Raw genomic sequence first — 13,991 nt, 5'->3', positions numbered from 1 at the left:
CGAAGCGACGCATTTTAATGGGGTTGAATTTCAAGCGGATTGGGATTTGATCGACCATGCCACCACGACTGGGCCGAGATATCATGTTCCTATTGTGAACCGATGTGAAGATGCGTTGAAGAAGAAATTACTCATTGGCTGGATTGCCTTGGGGTCTACCTAATAATATCCTTGCTGACGACAACCCACTCGCTCCCTGGCTTGTTAGTGGTGGTCAAGTGGAAAACTAAGGGTTAAAGATGTGTAAAAGGGGCGGATGAGAACGTTCATCATGTCCCTCTTGGAGCATTGGAGGTATATTTTTGATTCTCTGCGAGCAGAAACCCCTACTTTATAGTTGTTGCTTTGCAGCTGGCCAATGTCTGGCTGCTGCCTGTTTCCGCAAAAAAGAGTCAGCAACAACGACAGGAATCTTACTGAATCTCACCGTTGAAGCTCTGGGCGAACAGGGACTCGAACCCTGGACCACTCCTAAAATAATGAACAATAGAAGTATTATTCCACTAAACCATCCGCCCGGTTGCATGAACTGATTGTGAAGGTATTCGCAACTCAGTGTAAGTAGTTGACAACCCCCCCGCCATGGGAACCTCCACCACCTACCCTAGATGTTCTAGCACAACCGCTTATCTGAATAAGAGCCCCGCCAGATAAGCGGTTCAACACCACAACAATAACTTGACGACAACTTGTAGTGAGTATATGATTGCACGAGAAAATGGAAATAAATCACCCATGCACATGGCCCATATTTGCTTCAACAAAGAAAATCATATTCATGCTTCAACTACTTCTCGTTATACCAAGACACCAGCAGCCAAAACCTAATCTGTGCGTAGTCTGGGCGTCACCAGTTTCTCATGAGAAATCCGAGTTTGTATGAAGGACAACTCCGTAATCATTTCGCCGTAGCCTGAATCTAGGTGTGGTACAGTTTACATCAATCACTCCCCCAAAAGGAAAACGCGCCTACATCCGGGCCAAGCAGCAGGTATCTAAACTAGGTGGGGGGGTATTTACAGCCTCGAGATGATGGCCTGGGCGTACTCGTGAGTCTTGGCCTTTCCGCCAAGGTCGCCGGTCAGGGCCTTGCCCTCGGCGAGGGTATCAAAGATGGCGCTCTCGATGCGGGTGGCGTGCTCGGTGAGACCCATGTGTCGCAGCATCATGATGGAGCTGAGGAGGAGAGCGGTGGGGTTGGCCAGGCCCTTGCCGGCAATGTCGGGGGCGGAACCGTGGACGGCCTCGAAGATGGAGCACTCGTCACCGATGTTGCCAGAGGGGGTGAGACCCAGACCGCCGATGAGACCGGCGCACATGTCGGAGAGAATGTCACCGTACAGGTTGGGCATGACAAGGACCTTGTCGTTGTAGGGGGTGGGGTCGGTGACCATCTTGAGGCAGCTGTTGTCGAGGAGCTCGGCGTCGAACTCGATGCCGGGGAAGTCCTTGGCAACCTCCTGGGCGACCTTGAGGAAGAGACCGTCGGAGAGCTTCATGATGGTGGCCTTGTGGACGACGCGGACCTTCTTGCGGCCAATGGACTCGGCGTGCTGGAAGGCGAATCGGAGGACACGCTCGCTGGCCTCGCGGGTGATGAGCTTGATGCTCTGGACGACACCATCGACGACGACGTGCTCAATGCCAGAGTACTCGCCCTCGGTGTTCTCTCGGATCAGGACGGTGTCGACGTTGTCGTAGGGGGTCTCGTAGCCGGCGACGGAGCGGCAGGGTCGCAGGTTGGCAAAGAGGTTGAAGGTTCGGCGGAGGGTAAGGTTGAGGGAGACATGGCCCTTGCCAACGGGGGTCTGAATCATCATGTTAGGCCATTCATTGTCCGAGGTGCGCCGGATGCGACGGATTTGCGCTCGGGTTAACATACAGCGAGGGGACCCTTGAGGGCAACCTTGTTCTTCTCGATGTTGTCGATGGCGTCCTGGGGAATGGCGGTCTTGCCGTCCTTAATGATGGGAGTGACGTCGACAGGCTCCCAGGCAATGGGAGTCTAGAAGTGGTTGTTGTTAGCATAGGCCTTTTTGTCTTACACGAGCGGAGTTGTCATGACATACCTTAGCGGCGGCAAAGATGTCCTTGACGGACTGGGAGATCTCGGGACCAATACCGTCACCCTCGATCAAGCTGACAAGAAAGTTGCCCTGCGCATCATGTTAGCAAGCTGTCAATTATGACCGTGGCTGTAGCCAAGCGTTGTGACTGAGCTATTTTATCTCGGCACCATGCTCGGCCCAGCCGAACGCTAGGATCATCCAAATGCTGTGTTATGAGGGAGCGCAAAACGTACATTGGCATCCTTGGTACCGTTATACTTGGCCACCTTTTCGCCAGCGGTCGAGTAGCATCGGTTCTGTAGAGGCAGTTAGTAAAAGATTGGCGGTGTTGCGCCAAAACCCAAGTAGAGAGTTTAGCGGGTGGTGGTGATCTCATACGTAGACGGCCCACGACACAGCAGCGCGGGGAGCTGCGCGCACGGCGTGCCGCGAGGCAGAGGTCTGGAGAGCTCGAATGGCCAGCATTTTGAGGACGAGCGATGCAATTAGACGGGTTACTACCGCGGGAGAAGCAAGGAGGAGGAGGGGAGAGGCGTGGAGGAGAAGGAATAAAAAAAAAAGAGAGAGGTTTCTTGAGAGAAAGAGTTAATGGGACCAAAAGTTAGAAGTTTCCAAGGGCAATGGATGGGTGAGCCGAATGGACCAATGCTGCGAGCCGACGAGCCACAATGACAGCCCAAAGAGAGCCACTAGCCACCGCGAGCCACGGGCAATTGTGGATATACTGTGGTAATTGTGGCGCACGGGTCCACCGACCTCCACTTTTCCGCGTTTTTTCTAGATCTTGTTTCGGCTACAAGCCTCGTATGCCGCCGGACTTCCGCTTAGCACCTTTTCTTTTGCTACCCTAACGGTCTCTCCGAGCCGACGAGGGGCCGGTGGGGAGCCGCGCCTCACCAGCTGCTTCACTAGCCACACCGCGCGCTTAGGCCATGCACGCCACAGGTTTGAGCCACACTTGAGGCTGGAGTGTTTCACCACCACCACGACCCAGCCACATGCATGCGGCAGCTTAGTTACACCTCACAGCACGCATCGAGTCTTTAAACCAACGTCGCCTCGCACGACGGCCACTGTAACAAGGCATCAACTCACGAATTATCGCCACGCGAGGATCCCATATTAAGCAGAGGAGCTCCTTCTGCCAGCGCCGACCAGGCGCAATCCAACCCGCCCACCGAAACGAGCATGCGCCGCATCCCCTGATTGTCCCACCTTTAGCTTAAGCTCCATCGTCATCATGGCCGACACCGAGCGAACAATCCTCGATTTCTACCAGATCCCTACACTATATCCTTCAGAGTGGCCGGCAGAGAAGGACCTGGAAGACTTTGACTCGGACGATGATGAGAAGGATGTCAAGTTGCAACGAAGACAGTCCCGATACCAGGCGCTTGAGCGAGCTGTGAGCACGCGAAAGAGCGTGATACCGGGTTCAGAAGGCGGCAAGGGCGGTGTTGGGAATCTGGTTCAAAAAGATGAGCCAGACCCCCTGGGAACTACAGACAGCGTCGTTAGAACGCTGAAGCATCTTGGTCTACCGCTTCAAGATGATCACCGTCTCCGTACGGCACCGCATCGCCCATAGCTATCGTTGGATGGAGACTGACTTGGCATGATACTCAGGAAACCGATTTCTCCTCTCCTCGACGACATTCTCCCCCGCTCTATTCCTCTCACAGATGCATGCGACTGCAGATACTCGAAGTTTACTTACCGGTCTCGACGTTCTCTCACAATCCATCGATCAGAAGTCGGCTTCACTCAAAGTCCTCGTTGAGACAAACTTTGAGAGATTCGTCAAGGCGAAAGCTACTATAGATAATGTCTATAAGGAGATGAAGTATCGCGGCGTCGAACCGCCTTCCGCCCGCGCTCGTGGTCATTCCCGCGCTGCTAGTCGCAGTAGCTTCCGGAACAGCGGCGTTGGAGCTGGACTGGGGCTCAGCAACCCGCTTGGATCACCTGCGGCAGCTGATACGCGAAAGAAGAATGCGCTTACCAAGGAGAGCGAGTATGGTGTCCTGGGTATCAAGGCCCCTCTACTGGACGTTTCGGCCAAAGCTGAGGACGTCTGGGGCCCCGCCCTGGGAGGACGAGAAAAGGAGGAGAACCTCAAGACCGTGTCGAACCACATGACTAGGTTTAAGGACTACGTGGAGCTGAGCAGCCAGGTAGCCGACAGCATTAAACGCAAGGACTATGAGTCACTCGTCGAGGAGTTTAACAAGGCCAGGAAGATTGCGGATGAAGCACGGCGATTGTCCGATGATCTGGCGGGAGACACTCCCACTGAGCCGCAACTCTATCAACTATTGATGGCGGCGCGGATGTGGCATGATGTGGACCAGCAGATTCGGAGCTTCAAGCGCGATGTGTGGAAGAGGCTCGTCACCCTTCATACGGCATCCAAGTCGGATGCGATGACGGGCAGAGGCTCAGATCAGCACACGGAGCTCATCAGTCTACTCCTTGAACTTGGCGCTGACGATAACCCGATCTGGGTCTGGCTTCTGAGCCGATATGATTATCTCAAGGGCAAGATCCAGTCAACGGCGGACCGCTCAAAGGTTGAGATTGAGGTGCTTCGTCGCAGACTGGCTGTCGCCGATAAACCAAACCCAAGCACGATCGCAGCTCATCTGAGATCCCTTGGCCGGTCGGTAATTGAGGGCAAGCCCCTGACTTTCGACTCTGCCGATGTGATTGAACTTTGGGAGAAGATGCTCGCATTCTTGAGCAGCCTGTTGTCGTCCAAGGGCATTCTCGCTGAGGTTGTGGATTTCTGGCAGATGGTCTCAGGATTCATTGATGGCAAGTCTCAAGCAACTCTCCCCGTGGGCTATCTCGGAGAATCCAAACACCATCATGAACTATCGCCGCAGAGTGTCGGCGAGTTGCGGAAGGGAGCGGTCGAACTGGTGGACATGCTCCGGGAGCACGTCTTTGCCTTCTTCGTGGATTTGCCCCCTGAAGATGTCTCGCTATTGTTCTCGCCATTGCCACCAACGCCAAACTCACCTTCTCCTGTACCACACACCCCCAGATCTGGTGGACGGACGCCGACTTCGGCGCGAGATCCTCGTTTCAACTTTGACCCGAATAACCTACCACCACCATCACCCAAGAGAGGTGAGGCATGGGAGAAGCTCGCGTTCTGGCCGCCCTGGTCAAACTCCATCAGTGGTGTTCACTACCTATCCAAGATGCTCACCCTTGTTGGCTCAGGAGCATCTGATATGGCGAGTATTGATCCCATTGCCTCAGGGGACAATCAGGTGCTGGAACGCCTCAAGACCCTCGTCGGAGGCTCACGAGAGCGCTGCGTCACTGCCTTGTGCGCTGCTTGGAACCGAGATGCCGAAAATATTAAGTATGCAGAGGACTGGGAGCGCTCAGCCGAGCTGGGTGACGTGACGAGAATGCCAGCGAGCTTTGCTGCCTTTGAGGGGGCTCTGCTCACGGGGATGCAAAAGATCCTATATATCTCTGACGCCATGTCCAAGCCTGGAGCGGGAGATATCGTCTTGCCGCCCCCGGCGAAGCTTCTTCAGATGGTGCGCAGTCAATACGTTTCCACCCTGTACAAGGCCTTGAGTGGAATGGTTGAGAACGCTGAACGCTCTCTGAAGAGGACCGAAGATGACTGGTCCATCGATGGCGAGGGATCACTTGCGTCAGCTGCGATACCCTCGATGGCGGGCAAAGCGGCGTTGAATTCTGGAGACAGGGTGAGTGATATTTCAACCCTGCTGATAGCTTCGTCTTGCTAACATTACTCGTAGAACATTCGCATGCTCATGACCCTTAGCAACCTCCAATCACTCCGCTCGCAGGTCGTGCCGAGTCTCAACTTGCAGTTTGAAAACGCCTTTTTCGTCAAGTTGATGGAGGAATCAAAGAAGATTCGCGAAGTCCTCGGACAAATCCACGAGCGGCTCTTCCAGTCCTACACTAAGCAGTCGATCGAAAACCTTCGTGACATCATTCAGTCCGGCGTCTCGGCTCCCGACTGGGCCCCTGGCCATGGCCAACGCACCCAAACGGCCAAGCCATATGTCTATGAGGCTCTCCTCAGCCTGGTCCTCGTCCACTCGCAAGTCTCGACTACGGCACCCGCCCTCACCTTTGAAGTACTGTCCTTCCTCCTCGAGCAGACCTCGATCCAGCTCCTCGAGGCCTTCCGCCGACGCCCGCGCTACTCCCTTGAAGCTCTCATGCAAGCGACTCTCGACGTCGAGTTTGTCGCCCAGACCCTCAGCCACTACACTTCAGAGCGTGCTTCGGAGCTGCAGAGCCAGATCTACCAGGAGCTCGACGCACGTACTGACAACGAGGCCCGCGCCCGTCTGCAAGGCGAGCTGGGTGAGATGCGCAACGTGCTCAAGCGCCTGCGCGACGCCAGCAAGAACGAGTTTGCCTGCTTCCGGAAGCCCAAGCGGCCGGGCCACGGGCCGAGCCGGAACAACAGCGGCATCTCGTCGACCTAGGGGGCTTCCGAGATGCGTGCTCGAACGGCTTCCGGGGCTACCGAGAGCGGGAAGCAGAAGGAGAAGGAGGTTAAGTCCAATAGTAGCAGTACCTTTGACCCCAGGAGTAGTATCGTTGATGATGGGAGCGTGTGGATATAGTAGCAAGTGGCCATATACCGTGTCTGAAAAATGATTCTTTCAAAGAGCGAGCAATGCAAAATGATGAGCAACACGGTAATGCAGTTTATTTCCCGAGTTCCCCCCAAGAACCTATATATTCCATCTCGTCAAGACCCCCCCCGAGGTATCTCGCTTTGTCTATACCGTAACGCCAGTTCCTACAAGTCGTGGCCGTTTTTATACTAGGTTTTTCTCTTCCCCCCCCATGCCTCCCTTCCCCCTTAAGTAGCCCGTTTGGCTCAAACGCCTATAGTCATACATGCATCATCGTGTGGTATCAAGAAAGAAGAAAAATGAATCGTTGCTTTTTTGTTTTCCGTCCAGTCATTAGCCATTAGTTGGTCGAAAGGTGAAAGTCGAGACCCCGTTGGCGAATATGAGACAGGCGTGCAAAAAACATCTGGCTCGTGTCGTCTACGGGGTGTTGGTGATGAGAAGGTGAGAGCAGAACATCATCTCGAGGGATCGAGAGTCTGCAGGAGAGAATTGGGACCCTTCTTGTCGGGCCAGGATAGCGTCGTCTGGGAAACATGATTAGCATTGCTGTAAGATAGAGGGGCCACTAGACTTACAATCTAGATCGAGGTCCTGGAAGTAGCTCGCAACAATAGGTTCTTGCTCCGAACTGGCCAGCTTTCCAGAGGCATTGCGAAGCGTCTGTGGCAGAGCCTTGCGAATGGCCAGCAGCATCTTGAGTAGACCTGCCAAGTTGCCTCCCTGCTGGGTGAACACGCTGGGATCCCTCTCTAGGGGCCATCCAGGTCGAAGATGGTCCTGCTCCCAAGCCTTGAAAGCCCACGTCGATTTCTCGAGGCAGTTGAGGAAGATGAGCGCCGTGAGGTACATCTTGAAGTTGACCTTGACTTTACTGTCCTGGAGTACTCGGTGCATGCCGCTTAGCAGGGCCTTGGAAGTGTTGTTTGCCTTTCTTTCGGCTGCTGCGTTCAGCTGCATGCAGATGGTGGTGTAGATATCAGCGTCGTTCTCGCTCTCAGCCTCCTGAATACGTCGTGGCTCCTCTCCCTCACTCGCGGGTTTTTCAATAATGTTCCACTGTCTCTCACGGTCGATACTCTCAACCAAGCCCCAAAGTTCTAGGGACTTTCGGAGTAGATCATCCTCGCCTTCTGACAGTTGCTGAATGGCGAGTTCCAGTGTGACGCGCATAAACCTCGATGGCTCACGCTCAATAAAGAGGTGAAAGACGTCCCGCATATAAGCTTCCACCTTGCCCGGGATGTCCTCCTTGTCCTGATCGATCATGATGACCTGCCAGAAAGAGTCTTTGCTCCCTCGTGTCGCAGCTAGTGTCTCACTAGGCTCCAGCAATGCGACAAAAGCCTCCATAACGATGACTTTGCCAATTTCAGGAAAGTGGGAGACCTCAATTACGGTGCCATCGTGGGTCATCTGGAGCTGATTCTTCAGCAGGTTGATTCGATTCTGGGACAAGACAACCTGAACACCAGCCGAGTACAAGTCCAGTTGCTCTTGTAGTCTCGTCCGAACGCAGCCAGTCCTCCAGACACGAGGCGACAAGACCTTTCGACAAGTATCACATGGTGTTCCCTTGCCACAGTTCTTGCGGAGGATCCTGCATCTGATACAGGCACCGATCTTACGGACCTCCTGAACCTCCTTGCGCCGAGCTGCTGTGAATCGGGATCGAGAATGCCGGGGCCTCCCGTTCAACTGCCCATCGCCCGTATCCATGCGTACACCGCCTCGGTTCATCTGAATAGGCGCAGGGGGGTGATCGGGGACAATCGGCACTGGTGATGCGGTAGCCAAGTATGTCATTTCGCCCCATGGCTGTGAGATACCCCCGTCGGGTGCAGTTACCGCACTTGGGGAGGTTTCGACGGGAGGCGCGAGTTCGACGGTCGGAGGCGGTGTCGATGAACCGTTCTCATTAACGAGCTGAGGATCGAGAAGCGACGGGTTTAGCCGCGCGGTGGCAGCAACAGCAACAGATATGTTGGAAGCATCTGGCGAGGCAACGCTGTTGGGGAGCAATGCCTGAAGTCGTTCCTCGGGAGATAGTTCGGGTCCAGGAAGCGGCTGTTGGACAACGGCTATTACTGAGTGTTAGTTCAACTTCTCACAACGGACCATACATCATCTTACCCCTATTTTGCTGCTGCGATCGATTCTCGTAGCTCACGGGAGGGTTGTCGAGGGTGAATTGCTCATGAAGTTCGAAACGTTCAACAACGTGAGTACTGGCGGGGTCGGCGGGGTCGGCGGTACCTGGAGCGCTCTGGCCACGGTTGTTCTCATTAAGATCGACCTGTCGCGAGGCTTCGGCAAGAGTCTCAAGAGCACTCCATCCTTGGGGAAGGTTGGGGACGTCGACGGTCTGGCCGTTGGTCTGCGCATCAGGAGGCGGTCGCTCTGGGGCCGCACGAGCATTGGTGATACCATGGAGCTCGAGGCAGGCTCGCATGCGGTCCGACTCGGAGATGGCGGGGCATTTCTTGGTGATGTGGGTGGTCAAGCTATCGATGCGGCCCTTGGGAAAGTTCTCGCCGCATTGCTTACAGGTGTGCGGATACCTGTTGCTGTTATCGTTGAGCTTGGGGCCTCGGACGAAGTACTCGAGGATGAGAGGATTGGGCTTGCGGCCCATTGCGATTGAGCGCTCACGGGCGGTGGTTGCAAGCGCCTGGCCCGCAACCTGATCCGACAAGGCGTCAGAAACGCCTATTCCACCAAAAAGAGAACCAGAGCTGGACGTCCAGTCCCGTTCCGTTCAGTAGAAGCAGGCAGATGGCACCGTAGGGCTGGCGGAATTGGTGATGGGGATTCGCCGTGGCTAGATTCTGCCTCCTCAGACCGACAAATTTCTCACACCGCCTGTCGAAAGCCGGCCGAGGGGTTAATCCGAGTCATGGTTTGGACGCGATGATTGGTAGAAAGTCTCCGACGCAGAGAAAAGTCAAACGTCGATCTTAGTCATCACCCGTGCACCCTCCAAATCGCGGGGTCCCTTTCATCACACCACGAAAAAAAGCTACACCCCGCCGCTCGATTATATCCTTGCTCGTCCTTGAATTATACAAGGTTCAATAATTGCAATTGAACTCGGAAACACCCCCAAAATCTTCCATCATGAAGAATATTCAGCGACTTGAGCTGTCGGCCGCGGCTGACATGCATGTTCACTTGCGCCAGGGTGAACTAATGGACTTAGTAGTCCCGACTGTGCGGCAGGGTGGAGTTGATACGGCTTTCGTGTATGGACTCTGTATCCTAGAAGAGAGAATTGAGAAAGCTAATAGAAGAGAATAGAATGCCCAATCTCGTATGTGGCTTTTGTAAATTCCGTGTTCTGAGTGATTTGTTTAAGAGATGACTCCATCATGACATCTATGCTTGTTGAATGGTTACTGATATTCAACCAGCTGCCTCCTCTTACATCCGTTGAGCAGGTATGTAACTCGTGCCCCATGGATACGGAATTATCCTCTATGACCCATGACAAATACCTAACTCTTGTATAGGTGCTCGAATACAAGTCCAAGCTTACTGCCATCACCAAGGATGTCAACTTTCTCATGTCACTCTACGTTAGTCCTGCCCCTATTCATGATATCCATGGCGCACCCTAACTTCTGCCAGCTTCACCCCTCTGTTACCCCAGAGGTTATTAAACAGGCTGCTGCTGCCGGTATCACCGGTGTGAAGCTCTACCCCCAGGGCAAGCTCCCTCCTCCTTTCGAGATGGACATGTTACTTATACCATACAGGTGTGACCACCAACTCTGAGAGTGGTGTTTCGGACATTACAGCTTTCTACAACACCTTTGCCGCCATGGAGAAGCACGGAATTGGTAAGAAATCACAGATCTATGAGATTTTATTCTTCTCTTAGCTGGGAAAACCTGGTGAAAGCTGACTTCTCCCTCCGTGCCCAGTGTTGAACATCCACGGCGAGGTTCTCGAGTCTCTTGCACCAGCTGGAACTACCCTGGAAGAGGCTTTCCTCCCTACTCTGAAGCAACTCCACGAACGATTCCCTGCTCTGCGCATTGTGGTATGTGAAGACTCAACCACCTTGACTAAATAGTGACTAACATGGAGACCAAAGCTTGAGCACTGCACCACTGCTGCTGCTGTCGAGGCTGTCAAGGCCTGTGGACCTACTGTTGGTGGTATGTTCTTCGTGGCTGTGAGATCATCTAAGGAATCACACTCATCTAACGCTATTAATAGCTACCATCACGGCTCACCATCTTTACCTCACCTCCCACGAGGCTTGCTGCGATCCCTTCGCCTTCTGCAAGCCCATCCCCAAGAAGCCTACCGACCGCGATGCCTTGGTCAAGGCCGTTGTCAGTGACAACACCAAGTTCTTCTTGTAAGCCCATTTCCCACCTCTACCCTATTCACATGTTAACCACCTACTAGTGGAAGCGACAGCGCCCCTCACCCCCTCCAGTCCAAGACCTCTGCCGAGCAGGGCAAGGCACCTGCTGGTGTCTTCACCCAGCCTTACGTGACGCAGCTCGTCCTTCTCGGCCTCGAGGAGGCCATTGAGCGGGGCGTCATCGCCGACGCCGACGTCACCCAGGAGAAGCTCGAGAACTTCTTCAGCCGCAATGGACGCCGCTTCTACAAGCTCCCCGAGGTTTCGGAGAACAAGATCATTCTGGAGAGGAAGGGAGAGAAGATCCCCACCAGCATCAAGAGTGCCAATGGTAAGAACGAGGTTGGCATCTCCAGGCACGGAGCTGAGGTGTTCAGCCTGACCTGGGCTTGAGTCATGAAAAATGGACAATGATTAGAAAACGGAGTTGCGGCATAGGGTGTGTTGAGCATAGAATGAGGAGTCTAAAATAGGAAGTGCGTTGTGAATAAGGGTTCTAACCCGTGTTTGAGAGCATCCGTCCTGGATAGTTTTGCGTGAACAAGTGATCAACTATAGACAATACACAATCCCGAGGGATTGTAGGTAACCAGTCGTACGATTCTTGAAGTAATGTACCGCATTTCAAGTAACTATTGCCATCCGTGTTCTGTATAGTAAACATCCATAACTCCGTGCTATGCTCCCAAGTCTGCACCCGCCCTAAGGAGACTCGAGGGTATCTAGTTCAAACAAAATACCTAGCCATGTTACCTAGATTCCTCATCCCTCCCCCAAACATTACGGAACTCCTCATCGTCGTCTATCCGATAGTTTGATTGATAATTTGACATGAAGCCGTGAGGCTGCGTCTGATTTTGAGTTCCACTCCATTCTGCCGAATCTTCGTTGACAGGGCTATCACCTCCATCATAAGTCCGAGCCTGGCTGGCTTCTGCGGGCGCCGGAGGACCCTTGCCCAGACCGAGTTTGGCTGGGTCAGGTTCTGCGTGCTTGACGACCTTCTTGGACTTCTTCTTCTTTTTAATGGGGACCACGGCCTCCGGAATAGGCTCGGGCTGAGGCGTAGGGGGAGAGTCTCTGCTCCTCTGCTTGCCCTTGTTGGTAGATGAGGCCGTTTCCGGTGCTGGCGATCTCACAGATGGGCTGTGATAAGCAGGTGACCTTGTTCCAAAGCTCCCAGGAGAGCGATACCGGTCCCTCAGGGGTTCGCTGGCGGTAATGACAGGGTACTGAACGTCGTTAGAAGAGGCAGAAGATCTGGGTCCATTCCACTTACATTCCAATCGCCATATTCAAGCTGCCGCGCCTGTGCATACAGGCGATCCTCGTCAGCATCCAACTCGGGTTCCTCAAATGTGCCATGGGTGTTTTCGTTGATCTGATCCGGGCGATTATGGCTTGCCTCCCCGTTTGATCCAAGCAGAGGAGTTGTCGTATTGATCTCGCCAGGCTTGGGAATCCAATACTTTCCTTTTCCACCACGTTCGTATCGCATGCCTTCTTTGAGCCTCGCAAGGCGGGACTTGGAGTCTTCATGGGCCATCACTTTGTCGCCAGAATCAAACACTCGGTAACCATAAGAATCTCCAAGGAATGTGATTTTCGAGTCCTCGATCAAATCTCGTACGCCAAACGCGTCTTTGAAGGCATGGTTGAGAGGCATCCGCGCAGACAGGATGCTGTTATCGGCAAAATCATGCCATGAGAAGGCATACCAGTGTGCCACAGCAAAGATGGGCATCTCGATACAGATGAGAGCATCCTGGATCGCAGCTGCGAGGTTGTCTGGCGTGTATCCTTGCACACTGTCGGGTATCGCACCTATCCAGACCAAGATGGATAGAAAAAATCCTTGCCAGTACGAAGCAAAGATGATGAGCTTGATGCATAGAAATTTGGGTACTGGTCTGAAAGGTTGCAGGTCTCGGTTCATGCAAACCCAGAAAAGGCCGAGAGAATACAAGCTGAGAGTGACACTAATATTGTATATGATGCCGCTCCAAAGGTAGCCAGAGGTGAGTCCGATATAACCCTCTTGGTATGTTCCTGTTGCCTTCATGATGACGGCAGCAAGGGCAAGGATGGGCTTCAACCAGGCATATTGAAGGATACCTCGTTTGATTGACAAGAAAGTATAAGGATCTGAGATGTCGACCTTTGGTAGGACATGGTTGAGCGGCCAGAGGTGGTGAACAGGAGCTCGGCCATGCGTCATGATAATGAGGGACCGCTCTCCACTGAGATAGTTGATGAGCAGCTGGAAGAACGTGTAGATCGTAAACGCTTCGTAGATATCGCGGATTGGATCAAGGAAAGCGGCAGCCTTCAAGGATATCATGCTGGTCCATGATGCGATCGAGTATATGGGCACCATAAGAAGGATTCGGACGACATATCTTTGTAGCAGGGGCTTTCGGTAGTTTTTGGCTTGCAACAGTATCGAGCTGTACTTTTCGTTAGTTATGTGCACCAGCAAGCTGGAGTATGGGTTTGGGAAGCTCATACACGACAGACAGTATTGTCGCTGCGAGGGACGCGACGCCAGCTACCACCGTGGTGGCATAGGTAAGCTTCTGGCCTGTGCCGCCGTTTGACATGGCCTCGACGTAGTCATCCATGGCGACGTGGATTCAGCTGTTCCGTCCCGTCGAGATGATCTAGTATATGGGCAATCGGCTGGCGCGTCCTAGCACATGACTGACGGTCTGCGCAAAGTTATGTATGATGAAGGGAGAGATGAGAGAAGCTCAGTGGCATGCACGAGTGCCAACGGTGGCGTAAACCGGTGATGACGACACCGCTCGGATGGAAACCCCCGTGATTATCGATTGCCGCCTCTAGCCAGACTGTCGTGGACGAAGCAAAGACGACAGACGGCCAGGTGATGTCCTCGTTGCC

General features: G+C 53.6%; 5 protein-coding genes across 5 annotated transcripts; 2 read left to right on the top strand and 3 right to left on the bottom strand.

Moving 5' to 3' along the window:
- Nucleotides 1-755: 755 nt before the first annotated feature.
- On the bottom strand, nt 756-2,534 carry NECHADRAFT_58307 (uncharacterized protein; the record flags this gene model as incomplete). Its single annotated transcript, XM_003046043.1, has 5 exons — nt 756-1,808; nt 1,883-2,005; nt 2,070-2,156; nt 2,303-2,365; nt 2,454-2,534. 5 exons carry the CDS (start codon nt 2,532-2,534, stop codon nt 1,017-1,019), a joined length of 1,146 nt encoding a protein of 381 aa, XP_003046089.1. The 3' UTR covers nt 756-1,016.
- Nucleotides 2,535-3,309: 775 nt separating this feature from the next.
- NECHADRAFT_91134 (uncharacterized protein) lies at nt 3,310-6,559 on the top strand (the record flags this gene model as incomplete). Its single annotated transcript, XM_003046618.1, has 3 exons — nt 3,310-3,634; nt 3,696-5,800; nt 5,855-6,559. The coding sequence occupies 3 exons, from the start codon at nt 3,310-3,312 to the stop codon at nt 6,557-6,559; spliced, it is 3,135 nt and encodes a 1,044-aa protein (XP_003046664.1).
- Nucleotides 6,560-7,135: 576 nt separating this feature from the next.
- NECHADRAFT_33155 (uncharacterized protein) lies at nt 7,136-9,350 on the bottom strand (the record flags this gene model as incomplete). Its single annotated transcript, XM_003046042.1, has 3 exons — nt 7,136-7,242; nt 7,294-8,796; nt 8,834-9,350. The coding sequence occupies 3 exons, from the start codon at nt 9,348-9,350 to the stop codon at nt 7,136-7,138; spliced, it is 2,127 nt and encodes a 708-aa protein (XP_003046088.1).
- A 663-nt stretch (nt 9,351-10,013) lies between these two features.
- Nucleotides 10,014-11,483, top strand: NECHADRAFT_76575 (uncharacterized protein; the record flags this gene model as incomplete). Its single annotated transcript, XM_003046617.1, has 9 exons — nt 10,014-10,025; nt 10,126-10,152; nt 10,225-10,290; nt 10,343-10,400; nt 10,471-10,554; nt 10,639-10,757; nt 10,812-10,875; nt 10,937-11,081; nt 11,132-11,483. The coding sequence occupies 9 exons, from the start codon at nt 10,014-10,016 to the stop codon at nt 11,481-11,483; spliced, it is 927 nt and encodes a 308-aa protein (XP_003046663.1).
- A 356-nt stretch (nt 11,484-11,839) lies between these two features.
- On the bottom strand, nt 11,840-13,711 carry NECHADRAFT_91131 (uncharacterized protein; the record flags this gene model as incomplete). Its single annotated transcript, XM_003046041.1, has 3 exons — nt 11,840-12,322; nt 12,370-13,537; nt 13,599-13,711. 3 exons carry the CDS (start codon nt 13,709-13,711, stop codon nt 11,840-11,842), a joined length of 1,764 nt encoding a protein of 587 aa, XP_003046087.1.
- Nucleotides 13,712-13,991: the final 280 nt, after the last annotated feature.

This window comes from Fusarium vanettenii (assembly GCF_000151355.1).
Source record: "Fusarium vanettenii 77-13-4 chromosome 2 genomic scaffold NECHAsca_18_chr2_1_0, whole genome shotgun sequence".
NCBI lineage: Eukaryota > Fungi > Ascomycota > Sordariomycetes > Hypocreales > Nectriaceae > Fusarium > Fusarium vanettenii.
Note: the sequence above shows the minus strand (reverse complement) of the source record. Positions and strands in the feature narration are given on the sequence as shown.